Source organism: Populus euphratica, unplaced genomic scaffold (genome assembly GCF_000495115.2).
Source record: "Populus euphratica unplaced genomic scaffold, PopEup_1.0 scaffold126.1, whole genome shotgun sequence".
Lineage (NCBI taxonomy): Eukaryota > Viridiplantae > Streptophyta > Magnoliopsida > Malpighiales > Salicaceae > Populus > Populus euphratica.
The window spans coordinates 100,173-116,755 of NW_011500016.1; the positions used below are offsets into that span (position 1 = coordinate 100,173).

The 16,583-nt window shown below is 32.8% G+C and overlaps 2 protein-coding genes across 3 annotated transcripts; one reads left to right on the forward strand and one right to left on the reverse strand.

Annotated features, from left to right (window-relative positions):
* Window positions 1-4,664: 4,664 nt before the first annotated feature.
* On the reverse strand, window positions 4,665-7,898 carry LOC105141681 (Heavy metal transport/detoxification superfamily protein). Of its 2 annotated transcripts, XM_011048977.1 has the most exons (4): window positions 7,433-7,898; window positions 6,874-6,927; window positions 5,477-5,536; window positions 4,665-5,076 (listed from the first exon to the last, which is right to left on the reverse strand). In XM_011048977.1, the coding sequence occupies exons 1-4, from the start codon at window positions 7,739-7,741 to the stop codon at window positions 4,948-4,950; spliced, it is 552 nt and encodes a 183-aa protein (XP_011047279.1). In that variant the 5' UTR covers window positions 7,742-7,898; the 3' UTR covers window positions 4,665-4,947. The 2 variants fall into 2 exon arrangements, with proteins under 2 accessions (XP_011047279.1, XP_011047280.1); XM_011048978.1 differs by lacking the exon at window positions 5,477-5,536.
* Window positions 7,899-10,302: 2,404 nt separating this feature from the next.
* Window positions 10,303-15,508, forward strand: GMII (golgi alpha-mannosidase II). The gene is given in 4 exon segments (XM_011048979.1): window positions 10,303-11,094; window positions 11,181-11,330; window positions 11,457-11,489; window positions 12,301-15,508. Coding segments are annotated over 4 exon segments (3,528 nt in total). The 5' UTR covers window positions 10,303-10,488; the 3' UTR covers window positions 15,040-15,508.
* Window positions 15,509-16,583: the final 1,075 nt, after the last annotated feature.

Consider the following 16,583-nt stretch of genomic DNA (forward strand, 5'->3'; position numbering starts at 1 on the left):
GTTATCATTTATGAAGAAATAAGAAGAAGCCAATTTAAACTCTTAAAGGATGGTTTGTCTTGTTAATAGGACTATACTATTATTTTTAAGTTTGTTGCATTATCTAGTTGCTAACTATGTTACAATAGATTGTAGTATTTGTAGTTTTTTTCTTAACTAGGGTGACTTCTTGATTCTTTTGGTAGTAATGTCCCTTTTTTATTCCTTTTAATTAGGCTATTTTATGACCTTGTTGCTTAGATAACATTGCTTTAAGTTATTGTTGTATTGTTTTTTTTTTTAATTCTTTAGCTATTGGTTTAGTTTGTTGGATAACTTTATCCTATCTATGCTTTAGGTTGATATTTGACTTGTATGATTAGACTTTACTTTCACCTTTTTAACGTGTGATCATTTATTTTATTCATACATTCTTACCATTTTTCTAATGGTTTTTACACACACACCTCTCTTAGGTAATTTAAGATTTAAAACAACCTTTTGAATGGATGAAAATGATGTTTGGATTATATTTGTCCTTGCCCTTTCATTCAAGGTTTGTTTTTTATAGAAGGAGTTAATCCCTAGCATAAATCGATTATTGCATGGTATTATTAGCTATTCTAAAGAAAGATTAGGCTAAATCTTGTCTAACATTAATTATGTGTATGGATGATTTTTAACACCACATGTTAGCAATTTAGTATGTTCTTATCACTATTGATTATTGATCAAAGAGCTAGTTTTATCTAATCCTAAAACATGTTTTTTTGGTATGATAATGGTTTAATTTAAAAATCCTTCCTTGCCTGTTTCTTTGATGTTGCATTCTTATTAATTGGATTTTGGTTACTTATTCTTATTACCACTTTCTTTCCACATGCATGAAATGCTAGCAATTACTATCTAATTAAGTTACTTATTCTTACTACCACTTTCTTTCCACATACATGAACATGAAATGCTAGCAATTACTATCTAATTAGCCATCCTTATCATTAAGTTTGGATGACTTTTATTATGGTTCATGTTTATGTCATTTATTACCGATAATACTTTTAGGCCTAAAGGTGTTAAACTTTCATTACTCTATTTTTTTAACTTTTCCTCAAAAGTTTTCTTTTTAAATAAAATTATATGAAAAGCAGGGAACTTGTATACTTCACATAAAGTTTTTTTTTATGATTTTTTTTTTTTTGCTTTACTAATGTTTGATATACCTCTTATTATAACAATAATAGTGTCAAACTTTAGCTTTTGTTTTTGTTGATCAATCATCGTTTGTTATATCTAACCTTTACCAAGATCTCATTTTTTTAGGAGCATCTACTATTATAGTTACTTTAAGAAATGAGTTATTATCCACCTTCATCTTTTTTTCCAAAAATTAAATACAATCACTTTTCAAAACCTCTTAAATTTGATTTCTCACACAATTGTTAGTAGCATATAACTATTAGTGATGCCACTTACAATATTTATTTTCTTTTGTTTTTTTAGTTATGGGGATTGTATGATTTTCCAAGAGTTTGATTTGTTATCTCTATATTAATTAATTAGATATCACTTTGACTTTCTTGATGTTAAATGAGTATTTTTCATTCTATTTTTCATTTTGGTCATTTTTATTTCTTTATCAATAGGCTCGTTAGCTTTTTTTAGTTTTTTTTAATATAGTGATCTCAAATGATTTTCCGTCTTTAAGCTATATAAATGTTATTAGTTGTTGTTAAACTTCTTTAAACTTCTCATTGAAGTTTAAATTGGTCATGGAATGGGATATTGTGACCTTGTTTAAGTAATAATCTGCGTATGTTACTTTAAATGACATCTTATATGATCATTTACCTAACATCTTTTCACATTAAGATGTGTCATATATAAGGATATAAATATTTAAATACTTGACCTCTATACATTGTCTTTTGATTTTCCATCGTATCATTTCTAAATTTAACTTAATGCACTTAACTTAATGTATTTATACTTTATTTTGGATGTAGTGTACTTGATTTTCAAAATCCTGAATGAAAACATATTTTTTTATGGACTCCCCTGGATCTTGGATTGTCTTAGTTAAGTCAGCCAAAGTTACATCTAGTTTAATTCTGTAAAATTCTTGTGAAAATAAACCTTTATTTCTTCCTAACCATTAATGGAGTTTGGTGACAATATAGAAAACCAATGAAAGACAATCTTATTAGTGACAAAACAAATAGCCCTTGTTTCATGAAAAGATTAATAATAGTGTCGTTGTACTAATCAATAAGCTTCGAAATATGTTATTTTATTGATTTAGTATCCTTCTTAAAAAAATTATTTGAAGTCAAATACCTTGATTCCTTTAGGAATTTGATGCAACTTGTTAATACATTCAAGATATAGATAATTATATTTAAGTTTGGTAGTATGTCCAATATCTAACCTCATTTCTCTTAAGTGTTAATCTAATTATTAGTTTTTTTTCTTGATGGTTGATTAATAATAGGTTCTTATAATATACAAAGGTTGAGATTATCTTACTGGAAGTCAGCTTATGAGACATTAAATTACCCAAGTACATTTTAATCATTATCATGATGGAAGTTAGCTTGTGGGGTATTAAATTGTCCAAGTATAGATTGATTTGGTTGCAGATAAGGTGGTTGAATCATGTAATTTCCATGAGGTTACTATACACTTGTGGGGTAAGTGGTATCTTGTGAAAAATCATGCTCAAATTAGGTTGAGCTTGCTTTAGTGCATGTTATGTGGCATATGATTTTCAAGATATTGTTGAGAACTTCCAGACATTCTTATTATAGTTCTTGTTATTATATCCAAGGATTTTTCTTTAGGAAACTAGTTAAAATAAGTGCTTGATTGATTATGTTTGAGCTTGTTATGGATTTAATTAAGTTAATTAAGTTAATTGGTCATGACTTGTATGATATTATTAACTACCATAATATTATTATAATAAGTTGTGGTAGTTGTATTTTTCATTTCTAGCTAGATAACCTTTAAATCAACAATAAATAGATGTAAGTTCTAATAAAAAGACATACCTTTAGAAGGAGCCATCACTTATTGATTAGATTTTGGCCAAATTAGTTGTCATTATTTGTTATCATGCCACCAAGACCTAAAAAAGAAAAATTATAAGGCTATATAAAAGATATAAAAACATTATTGTACCATCTAGTATTTGGTCAACATGATGATGTTTGAAAAGGTTGTAGCATTGTATATTGTACAAGGACACAATAATTCTATCTAGATGCAATTCTTTATTGATGCAGGGATTAAATGATAAAGATCCATTCTATCACAAGTTTAAAGGAGGATGCATTATCAACCTTTATGTTTGTAAGTTGTTTCTTAACTATGTTATATTTAATATCTACTCATTTATTATCTATAATTAAGGTAATATATAATTAGAATCAATATATAAAATAACTTGATGATTCCAAGTTTAAAAATCACTTATACAACGGTTATGTGAATCTTTTAATAAACACAATTGAATTTTCTATATAAAATTCTTGTGTGGAGTAATTTAGTGTATATGTTACTTTATAAATACTTACCTGTTAGTTTAAGGTATTTTGTATGCTTTAATTTATGAAAATAAATATTTTTTTATATAAAAAAATATAATATATATTAATCTCAACAACTCTAATTAATATTTAATTTTAATAAATCATCTATTATAGCCATTTAAAAATAAAATTTTGATACAATAGAAATTCTTATAATTATAATTACTTTATAATTTTATTTATAAAATATTTTTTCTCAAAAATTTTATTTTTACTTTGAACTTATTAATCTCTCAAGAATTTTATTTTTACTTTGAACTTATTAATCAAACAAAAATAAATATTAAAAATAAAATAATCCCTTGATCCAGAGGGACCATATTTTCCCTTTCAAATAACTACTTTGGTTTGGAGTATTGGACGAACAATTGGATGTTATGTGTCGAGAGGGACCACGGTTGCACTTTAATGTCAAGACTCTGCTCTGAGCCCATCAAACCAATTATCCCCATACGTTCAATAACCAAGAGATTAACCATGGATCCTACTACTTATGTCTTGTTAATCTTGTGTGCTTAAAGTCTTATAGAGCCTGGGTCCATGCACTTGAGTAACAAAACAATACAAGAATTTAAGTGATAATATATGTGGGCTGATAAATAAGAAAAGCGTATCAGGCATAGAAAATACCATGCATGTATACACTTAATTCTGTGTATATATCATGCATATATACACTTAATTCTGTGTATTTTGCCTTGCCTCCCTCGCACGCCTTTGCCATTCCATTGACTCCATAACTCTCTCCACAACCACACTTCCTCTTAAACATCACACCTGCCCTTTTCCCTACAGATTGTGGTGCTCCCAAGACTAAAATCATGCCCTGCTCAGATTGTAACACACCCCATCCTTTAGCATCGAAAACACCTAGCTATACCTCCCTCTACCTATGCTTAAGTCTTCACCCGCTACATCACCATCTATCAAGATTGTCTGCTTCTCCTCCTCTGCTCTCCCTATTGCATTCTTGCTCTACTACGCCATCACTCATACACAACACTGCTCACCGTTCCAACTCTGAAAGACCAAGTTTCTATAATTGTAAACGTACATGAAGTCCATGAATCCCGCTAGGAAAACAAGGCAGCCATGAGCTGATTGAACTTCCTTAAACTGCATTTTATTTCACTAAGAAACTGTAGTGGTACACTGGACGCATGTGTTTTTTCATTTAAACGTAGATGAAGGGAAGAAGCCATAAACTGCAGAAACACTGCTCCATCTGAACATAATCAATTAAGATTATTCTGTTAAACACTGCACAGTGGAACCGGAATGAATCCAATTAAGTTCATTCCCAAGAAGGTGCTTGCAGAATTAAAGAGTCTGAAGAAGATACAAATTTCCCTTTCTGTCTGGCTTAAGTAAATTGCATGACCTAAACAAGGGCATCCTCCACATCTTGGAAACTCAGATTCAACGTTTGTAGCTTGAAACCTGAACTCTGTACCAGCTCAACCAAACTAGAAGCCACCCCTGTAGCTTGAACAGTAGTCTGTTTCGTCAACTGAATACAAGCAATGACAAAAAAACATAACAAAATGAAAGTCATTATCTGCTTCAGATTTAACTATTAACATATCAAAACTGATTCTAGAATTTAAGTACAATTCAATTAATAGACAAGACCCATAAAACAGAACAGGTAAACAATTACGCATTAAAAACACCTTCAATTTATGTAAGGGATCCAAAATAAAATGTTTGATGATTGCTTTAGAAGATTCTGAAAGAAAAAGGTCCACAAGATTAATGAATGTGAGTGAATATCTTTCCAGATGCTGCCATTGCAATCATAACACTGGCAGATGCCCCAAAAGTTCTAACCAAAAGATAAATAATATGCCAATATCTGAAATACACTGCAATTTCTACCATAAGATATTTAAAACACCATTCATACACACCTCGACACTTGCAATGCCCTCCAGGACTCGAACCTTTAAATCTGTAACACCCTCAGTTCCCTAAACAAGAAAAGTTAAAAGAAAAAAAATTAAGAACAAGCATGACAATAAGTGTGCTCTCTCATCCATAATTTGACACATCTCAACTTGATTCACAGAAAGCAAATCATATAACTAGCTAACAGATACGATCACTGTAGAAACCTACTTGCCTCTGAGAAAATGGATGGGTCCATCCTGATAATTAGCTTACTACTTCATAATAATTCAAGCTTCACACAGACCAACAATAGAGTATCTACATACCACCCCTTATCTTTTTTACTTTTATTCTTTTTGACAATTTTTAGAAATTCTAGTAGACGCCACTATATACAATGTCAACAGAAAAAGAGTACCAGTCCAAAAAATCAAGAATCAAGGAGGAAATTGTCATTGGTTTTTTTTTTTTTAAATCCACCACTCATTGTTTGCCCTTTGATCCATGAGCTAATATGCAAATGCTAGCTTTTAACTCCCCCATGTACAATAATATCATTGGTTTTGGATAGTATTTCAGCAACCAAACTCAGAAAGGGATCCCTTACCCCTTCCTTAATTCCCTCGTATCAAATGTGAGCTGGATTGTAATTCCAGTTTACGTAAGGCAAATGCTAAATGAGCTTACTAATTAGCTGGCACCAAAATGGATTTCCGTATTGATTCATTAGAAAAACTTGCTTGTCACTTCTTTCAAACAATTTAAGCTTCACACAAGATCAATCTTTGCCCTCTCCTTCTCATTGTTCTTTGTTTGTCTGTCAATTCTTAGGAAGGCCAGCTTCAAACTGCCATCATATACAACCCCAACAGAAAGAAAACACAGATAAAGTTCTTACATAAGTTCAAGTGTAAGAGGAAAACTCAACATTTTTTTTTTCTTTTCTGCTTACATCTTTCTTATATACACGGACTGCCAATGTTTGTCCTTTGATCCTTTAAAAAGCCAATTCCACAAACCCAGGATTTCAACTACCAAATTTAAAATGACAATAATTGGCACAATACATTCAATTAGTATATTTTTTTAAGAGCCACTTACTAGTATTTCTGATAAGTTGAATCATTCTGTTGGATATAAACAATTCCTTCCCTACCTACCAACAACCCTCAACTATCTTCATATCACCTTAACGCATAAAACTTCATCGAGAACCACGTGCATATACTGTTATCAATAGAGGAAAGAACCAGTGCTTTTATTTTCTCCTTACAAATGTTGGCAAATTACTCTCATTCTGTAGATGAACTAAAATAGCATATTTGCATTGTAAAAAAATTGATCGTCTCACATCAAACCATCAAACCGAAAGCAGCAACAGGGAAAAAAAGAAGTGGGAGGAGTAAACCATATGTACCTCTAAGGCCTTAGTCACTTTAGGAATGGCCGTTTCATTCATTGTTCCCTCTGCCTTGAGATATGGAAAATCAATCATGTCATACATTGAGTGATGCAGGTAAGGTATAAATAATCCTAAAGATAAATACAAATGGAATAGTAATAAAGTGAGTCCCCAACTACATTTCAAGAAACATGGGGACTAATTGATTAAAACGCATCCCGTAACCATTTCAAAACCTAGCACTGACAAAAGAAAATGCAAAATAAGGAGGAAGCATCCATTGCATTCCCTCTCTGGTCTCCATTGCATTGCATAGATCACACTCTAACTTACTCTGCCTTAGGAAAACTTGTGTGGTTAAACAGCTTTAATTAGAAAAAAGAAAACACAACCACACTATTTGTTTCATTGAATTTGCAGGAAAGAACAAAACTTTCATAAGATGTGTATAAACTTGCCAGTCAAAATGAATATTTCTAATGGGTTCCTGATACATTTATCTACATGTATAAATGAAACGATGAAAGCATCAAGAAAAAAAACACTAAAATAACAGAAAGAGAAGCAAGATTACCTGGAAATACATGGTGAGAGTGTCAGAGGGAGAGACAGGGACAGACACAGTCTGTTGTTCAGATTGTTCTGGTACATCTTGTTGCTGCTCTTCTTCTGGGATTTGAGTCTCCTCTTCAAGTGACCTTAATCTTCTAAGCCCATGGGAATAGAAATCATTGGCCTTTTTCAGTGCCAAGTGCTTGAAAGAAATGGGAAATCCATGGAAACGGGTTGTGATACGACGGGTGAAATGAGGAGATGGAGTTCTGGTGGCGTTGGGAGTGCAAACTGATTGTAGAGCTGAGAAAGTTGAGACCGTAGTAGTCATTTTGTGATTTAGATAAGAGATAAAGAGAGGCAGAGAGGTTGCTGCTGCTGCTGCTATGGCTAAGAGGTCCTGTCCTTGGTTTTTATGTTCCAACTCTCACAGCCTATCCATTTCCAAATCTCAGCAGCTTAGGAAAGAGAAAAGCTCCCAATCTGTTTAATTTAATTTTACATTTTATCAATTTTTATCTAAATATTTATCCTCTCTCAGGTACCCTCTAATGTTCCAATATGGATCTTGGTCTCCACCCGTTTACAAAACAAAGGAAAAATAATCTTTTTGTCGTGTAAACTTCAATTCCCTCTAAAAAATGTAAATAGTTTATCAATTAACTTTATAAAAAAAATTCTCACATTATTCAATTAAAGATATATATGCATACATTTTTATTTTGAAAGAAGATTCACTTTAAAAACAAGAAACATCGTATAATTAATATGAATTTTAAAAAATAAAAAAATTAAAATACAAAATTCACTTGTTTTTTAAACATTTTTCAAACCATTAAAATCATTAAATACACCTACTTCAAAATTCAATAATATATTCTTTTATATATTTGTTTCATTTTAAAAAAAAGTCCAATATCACCATGTTAAATATATTAATTTGATTTGAATAATACACACACACACATATAAAAGCATGTTCAATTTTTTTATAACAAAATTAAATAAACTATTTGTATAATTTTTTTAAACTAATTCACTTTAAAATCCATTTGGATTTTCAATTTTTGTTATTTTATTATTTTTTGATTAAATATTATTAAAACACCTTAATGAATTTTTCTTTGTATTTTTATTTCTTGGTTAAATTTTATATTTATCTTACAATAAATAATGTGAAAACATTACTCATAATTTTTTTTAATCCTGCTCCAATATTTTTATAAGTTAGTCATAATTTTCAAATCTGTTAACTTAATTGAATTATATATTTTAATCCTTTTATTTAAAAATTAGGTATTTTAATAAAAAAATTTATTTTTTTTATCTTTAAACTCCTAATTTGAGAGGAAAAACAATAAAAAAAAATCATTTCTTGTCGTATTAACAACAACAAAAAATCTTATTCTTAATATCAATAAGTTTTAATTCATTGAGATGTTTTTTTCCTTTCATCTTGCAAAAGAAAAAAAAAATTGAGTTGATATAAAATTATTTTTGTTTAGTTTTGTGTTTTTGAACCAATTTAAAAATGTTTTAGATTAAGAAGTTGGTTTATTGGCATTCTAAAGGTATTTTATGGTGTTTTTAGTGATGAAAAATAGTTTTTTTAATCTTAAAATTTAGACCCTGATTTTCTTGTCATCGGTGATAACTTGAAAATATTATAAATAACGTGTTATCTACTTCTTGAAAAAATAGATTGATTACGTGTATTTGAGTTTTTAAGTTTATATACACTTGGTCTTTTTGGTGATTGATGATGCCTAGGTCTAATTTTTTTTTTATTTTTAACCTAATTTTAATTATTTTTGCTAACATTTCATATATATATATATATATATAAAGAGATGGGTTTATGTAAAGGTAGTTTCTAATCTGAATGATTTTTTAAATACTACATGTAGAGTATGCAAATTCTGAGTGATTTGAATGTAATTTAAAGTGTTTGAATTTAATAGAATTTACAATGTAAAAAATGATGGCATAATAGACTTAAAATTTTAATAAATCCCATGATTGGTAATGTCAATTTAAAAGAAAAAGTTTTGAAACAATAATAAAAAATTTTTTATGGTAAAATTAATCTTTCATATAAATAATATTTTGGAACTAAGTCTTAAAAATAAACCCACGTGCACACACATCCTTTCCATCGATTTTTTTAAATTATTTAGTTTATTTTTTTAAATAACAACTATTTTTATAATTATTTTTTAGTTTTAAATGTATCAAAGAAGTTATTGTAATTTTTTTTATATTTTATATAAATAAACTATATTTGCATGATGTATTTATAAAAATATTTTTTTTTTGAATAAAAAATAACCTCTAAAATAAAAAAACAAAAATATAAAACATATGAATTAAAAAAAAGTCAAGTAAAATATTTCCATACTTATCTATATTTTTTTTATAAAAAATATATATTTTTAAATTTTAATATTTAATTACCATTAAAATTTTTTTCTCAACTTATCACTTCTTAGATTTTTAAATTTATTTTATTAAACTTAAATAAAATCTTTACATTTTTCAATTAAAAAATTTCACAATACAATAAAATGCATCTAGAAAATTGGCGTTTTTTCCCCGTGGCATAGTACTAAGAATTTATTTTAGTATTTATTGGCATAGCTCTAATTTATTTGATTAAATATAAATATTAATCTTTTGGTCGATAATTTTTTTTTTCACTATATCCAAAATACGCTAACAAGACACACATTCAATGTTCTGTGTTAAAAAATGATCGGCCTGTCCAAAACTACATTAAAAAAATTAGGCTGCAAAATTGGAATTTATTAAGGACTACATTTGAAAATTTCAAAAAATAGGGGCGTAAATAAAATATCAGCGAATTAATACGAGTAAAATTGAAGGGGCAAAAAAAAAAAAACACTGAACCAAAATTCATCTCTGGACGGAAGGAAGACTCCACCGAGAGAAATAAATAACTTTCAATTATATGAAGGCAACCATAGGCGGAAGTCGGCAGCGACGATGCCTCCCATGATCTTCTCTTCCATTTGAAAAGAAAATAACAAGCATATCCAGCAATAGAGCAGAGGGGAGACGATGCCTTTCTCCTCTTACATTGGTGGAAACGCCCGCCGTGGCAACGTGTGGCCCAACTCTCTTCTCCCCACCATCTCTCCCACTCCGACTAGATCAAAACACCCATCAAGAAAGTCACGCAAAAGGACGGCTCTGATTAACTTCATCTTCACTAACTTCTTCACCATCGCTCTTTCAATCTCTCTCTGCTTCCTTTTGATTACCATCCTCCTCTTTGGCATCCCAAAACCCCTCCTCTCCTCTCCTTTTAAATCCAAGCCTCCTTCTTATTACAGGGTCCGGAATAGAAAGCCACCCCAGAATGACAACAGCAACAGAAACAGCAGCAATAACTTCAACAGGAAGGAAGATGGAGATGGTGGGGCTACTGTGGATATAACCACAAAGGGTTTGTATGATAGGATCCAGTTCTTGGATGAGGATGGTGGGCCGTGGAAGCAAGGTTGGAGAGTGAGCTATAAAGGGGATGAATGGAATAGTGAGAAATTGAAGGTTTTTGTGGTACCTCATTCGCATAATGATCCAGGCTGGAAGCTTACTGTGGAGGAGTATTATGACTTGCAATCTAGGCATATACTTGATACAATTGTCCACACACTTTCTAAGGTAATAATAATGATAATAAAAAAGTTCATTTTGTGTTTGTTACTTTTGTTCTTATAAAATTCATTCGGGTTTTATTCGATTTGTAGGATCCTCGTCGGAAATTCATATGGGAAGAGATGTCTTATTTGGAGAGATGGTGGAGGGATGCATCAGTGGAAAAAAGAGAATCGTTTACCAATTTAGTCAAGGCAGGACAGTTGGAAATTGTTGGGGGCGGTTGGGTAATGAATGATGAGGTATGTTAATGCTGATGTTGATGAGCTTATCAAAATATACAAATCATTCTACTTCCATAGATGCCCATGCATCTGCTCCTAGTGCTTTTTATATCACTGATGAAGTCTCTCTCTCTCTTGATGCAGGCTAATTCGCATTACTTTGCCATAATCGAGCAGGTATATACTTCGAAGCGCTCCTCCTTTACTTATATGCATTTGTGTGGTTACATTAATGAATTATGTGTTCAGAATTTGTTAAACAACTATGATTGAACTTTGGATTCTTATCTCTGTATTCAACTGCTGTTTAAGCATGTCCTTGTTTTTTTGTTGAAGTTGACAAGTTGAAAGCGATGTGTATAGTTTACAATCCATCTTCCCACAGCGTATAGTGGGAAAATGTAGAGGTTTTGTTTTGGTCCTACTCTCGATCTTTTTCAGGAGAAAAAGAAATCATTTTTCTATCTGTAGAATGGAAAAATAATGCATCAGTTGTGTCTTGTATTTGCTAATATGGCTAGGTAGTGTGATGTTGAGGAACTCAAAATTGGCTTGTATTTTCCAAGTGACATGCTTGCACACACAAATGGAAGATCAATGCTAAACTGAAGAGTATTTTCAAGCTTACCATTTATTGGAGTTCCAGTACCCAAAAAATTGGTTTGTATTTTTAAGTCACACACTGACAAATGGGACATTGATGCTGAACTAGTGAGTAGATTCAATCTTGCCTTTTTTAGTTGTTCCTGGTGTGCAGTTAATTTTCCTTGATGCAATCTCTTAGATTGTTTTGTTTTTGTTCACTATAAGATATAATTGTAGGTATGTTATAATCTATTTTCTCAGTTAGTGACCTGGTGCCTTTGGTTTTACTCACAACTGGTATTGGTAAACAGAAGCATTGTTGTGTGATGAAAATTATGCCTAGGATTTTATTTTTTTCCAGTGGTAATTATCTGAATGAAGCATTTTGGAATTTATGTTTCAGATTACAGAAGGGAATATGTGGTTGAATGACACAATCGGGGTTGTTCCTAAGAATTCATGGGCAATAGATCCATTTGGTTACTCTCCCACCATGGCATATCTGCTTCGTCGTATGGGTTTCGAGAACATGCTTATTCAAAGAACCCATTATGAGCTGAAGAAGGAACTTGCTTTGCAAAAGAATTTAGAATACACATGGCGTCAGAGCTGGGATGCTGAGGAAAGCACTGATATTTTTACACACATGATGCCCTTCTATTCCTATGATATTCCTCATACTTGTGGACCAGAGCCTGCTATTTGTTGTGAATTTGATTTTGCTCGAATGCATGGCTTTAATTATGAACTGTGTCCATGGGGCAAACATCCAGTGGAAATCAGCCAGGAAAATATTCAGGAGAGAGCACTAAAGCTACTGGATCAGTACAGGAAGAAATCAACTCTGTACCGGACTAATACTCTCCTTGTTCCTCTTGGTGATGATTTCCGTTACATCAGTATTGATGAAGCAGAGGCTCAGTTTCGGAATTACCAAATGTTATTTGATTATATCAACTCCAATCCCAGTTTAAATGCAGAGGCAAAATTTGGTACTTTGGATGATTACTTCCAAACTCTTCGTGAAGAGGCTGACAGGATAAATTATTCTCTTCCTGGAGAGGTTGGCTCTGGTCAAATTGGGGGTTTTCCATCTCTATCAGGTGACTTCTTTACTTATGCTGATAGGCAACAGGACTATTGGAGTGGCTATTACATCTCAAGGCCTTTCTTTAAGGCTGTTGATCGGGTACTAGAGCAAACACTTCGTGCTGCAGAAATAATGATGGCTTTGTTGCATGGATATTGCCAGAGAGCACAATGTGAAAAATTGGCCACAGGGTTTGCCTACAAGATGACTGCTGCGAGGAGGAATTTAGCTCTTTTCCAACATCATGATGGGGTAACTGGCACAGCTAAAGATCATGTTGTTCAGGATTATGGAATTCGGATGCACACTTCTTTACAGGACTTGCAAATTTTCATGTCCAAATCAATTGAAGTACTCCTTGGTATTCACCATGAAAAGTCTGATCATAGTCCATCCCAGTTTGAGTCAGAACAGGTGAGATCTAAATATGATGTTCAACCAGTGCTTAAGGCAATCAATGCTCGTGAAGGAACTTCACAATCTGTTGTGCTTTTTAATCCCTTGGAGCAAACTAGAGAAGAGGTTGTGATGGTCATTGTTAAAAGGCCTGATGTTACTGTTTTGGATTCAAACTGGACTTGTGTCCCAAGCCAAGTGTCCCCTGAATTGCAGCATGATAAAAGCAAGGTTTTTACTGGGAGGCATCGTCTCCATTGGAAAGCTTCTGTTCCTGCCATGGGATTGCAAACATATTATGTTGCTAATGGTTTTGTGGGATGTGAAAAGGCAAAACCAGCAAAACTAAAATACCTCTCGATGTCCGATTCATTTTCTTGCCCTGCTCCGTATGCTTGCTCCAAAATAGAAGGTCGTGTGGCTGAAATTCAGAATCAACATCAAACTCTCACCTTTGATATCAAGCATGGTCTGTTGCAGAAAGTAACTCGTAAAGATGGTTCCATAAATGATGTGGGTGAAGAAATAGGAATGTACTCTAGTTATGGAAGTGGGGCCTACCTATTCAAACCCAATGGTCATGCTCAACCTATCATTGAGGCTGGTGGGCACATGGTGATATTTGAGGGTCTATTGGTTCAGGAAGTGTATTCTTATCCTAAAACGACATGGGAAAAGGCCCCCATCTCCCATAGCACTCGAATTTATAATGGAGATAGTACTATGAGGGAATTGCTTATCGAGAAAGAATACCATGTTGAGCTTCTTGGCCAAGATTTTAATGACAGGGAATTGATAGTTAGATACAAGACAGATCTCGATAATAAAAGGATTTTCTTTTCTGATTTAAATGGCTTCCAGATGAGCAGGAGAGAGACTTATGATAAGATACCCCTGCAGGGGAATTACTACCCTATGCCTTCTCTAGCATTCATGCAAGGATCCAATGGCAAGAGGTTTTCTGTCCATTCTAGACAGTCACTGGGTGCGGCCAGCCTTAAAGATGGATGGTTAGAGATTATGCTTGACCGCCGTTTGCTAAGAGACGATGGGCGTGGTCTTGGGCAAGGAGTGATGGATAAGCGTCCAATGAATGTGATCTTTCACATTCTTTTTTAGTCTAACATTTCTTCCACTTCAGATCCAGTTTCCAATCCTCTTCCCCTCAGCCCGTCTCTTCTCTCTCACTTAGTTGGTGCTCACTTGAATTATCCATTGCATGCATTTGTAGCGAAGAATCCCCAGGAGTTATCTGTGCAACCACCTCCAAGATCCTTCTCACCTTTGGCCGCTCCCTTGCCTTGTGACTTGCATATTGTGAATTTTAAAGTTCCCCGGCCATCAAAATATTCTCAGCAGCTGATTGAAGATCCTAGGTTTGTCCTGATCTTGCAGAGGAGACATTGGGATACTTCATACTGTCGAAAGGGCAGATCTCAGTGTACCACTGTTGCTAATGAACCTCTAAATCTTTTCAACATGTTCAAGGGGCTCGAGGTGTTGAAAGCAAAGGCAACTTCTTTGAATCTTTTGCATGAAGACATAGAGATGCTTGGATATATGGAGCAGGTTGCGGATGTGGGTCAGGAGGGACATGTAGTCATCTCTCCCATGGAAATACAGGCATACAAGTTGGTACTAAGACCACACCAGTAAATGCAGAACTTGATGCGAGATGTCTTTTCTGGTGTGTTGATCATACGTGTGTCAGTGGCAAAACAGAACAACTTTTCTACCTTACCGAACACGATCCAACTTCACGAGCAACCATTTATACGTTGCTATCCCATGAAATATCTGACTGTCAAGGTTGTCTTGGAATCAGGTCCATGTGCATAGCAGTGGCATGAGCATCCGAACGATTAAATGGAGTGGTATAAGTTCAGCTATAATTTTGTATGGAAGGTTTCGATGCAGTATTTTTGTTTTCTATTTTTGTGGAGGATTCCTACATTTATTAGATGAAAGAAAATTTTACAAGTGACTTGTTTAAGAGATCATCATTTGTCTCTTCCAGAACAAAGGCAAACAGTGATGGAATTAGAGTCTGTATACGCTGTGGCCTTGGGTTTATTGTTAGTGTGATGCCTTTTCTTCTAAGAGGAAGCTCCATTAACGATTCAACATGCAAGTTTTTTTTCATCATTGCCTGTGCCTTTAAAATTATTTTAATTAAAAACATGTTTCAGGAGTAGAATCATAATCCAAACCACGAAAACCCTAAAATGAGCTAACCGTAATTCTACCACATCTTCTTGTTTACCACTGTTGCTGGCCATACTCCTAAGATTGGTTGTCACGCTATGGTTTTATGTTTTTTTGTTTTTGTATTTTGAAAATATTTTTAGATTATTTTGATATATTAATTTAAAAAAATAAAAAAATATTATTTGAATATATTTTTAAATAAAAAATATTTTTGAAAAAACTACAACCATACCCTTTGCGTGAGGCTCTAGTAGCCATTGTACGGTAGCAGCTCCTTGTTGTTGCTCAAACCACTACTGCCGACTTGGCCCTACGCGTGCAACAGGACAATGCTAGCACCACTGCTGTTGGCGATGGCATCCAATGCTGCTGCTTCGCGATGCGCTAGCAAGGCAGTAGCCGTTGGCTGCCCCCTCTATTTTGGTCACTGATCAAGGACATAACCTCGGTTTTGTGAGAGGGTTGGTTGCTGATTAGTAAATTTGACACTGTATTCTTTTATATTGGTTACCTTCCCTTGAAAATTGCTTTAAATCTGTAGCTTTTATCCCTTCAGGAATTACGTGTAATCTATCATCCCATTCAGGGCAGTGATGATTGTAAGCAGATATTATTGTTCATCCTCCTTCTAAGTAATTTATCTTTATTTTTTACTCTAAAAATGAACAATTATTTATAAATATTTAACAATTATTATTATTTTATCTGTTAATAGATAAAAGGTAATGCTTTTTTTTAAAAAAACATTTTATACAAATCTCGTGCAAGTGATGAGCGAAAATCGGTGTATGGGGATGAAAACTTCAATGAAGGAGCTAATAGTGACTGTTATACTTAAAAATCTTGCGCACGTCATGCGTTAAATTCATAAAGTATGGGGACCAAATTGATCGATTTCAATACTTGTGGATCTTAGAGTAATATGGAAAGATGGATGGATTTGTTCATAATTTGTAAACTGTTAATTTCTTCAGAGTGAAAAATATCCTATT

Bases quoted from the DNA above. Each gene is read 5' to 3' on its own strand.
- LOC105141681 (XM_011048977.1), bottom strand. From the start codon at position 7,741: ATGACTACTACGGTCTCAACTTTCTCAGCTCTACAATCAGTTTGCACT. The intron at 6,928-7,432 runs GTAATCTTGCTT...CCATATCTCAAG, and splicing joins CTCTCACCATGTATTTCCAG to GCAGAGGGAACAATGAATGA. The intron at 5,537-6,873 runs GTACATATGGTT...TTTCTTGTTTAG, and splicing joins AAGTGACTAAGGCCTTAGAG to GGAACTGAGGGTGTTACAGA.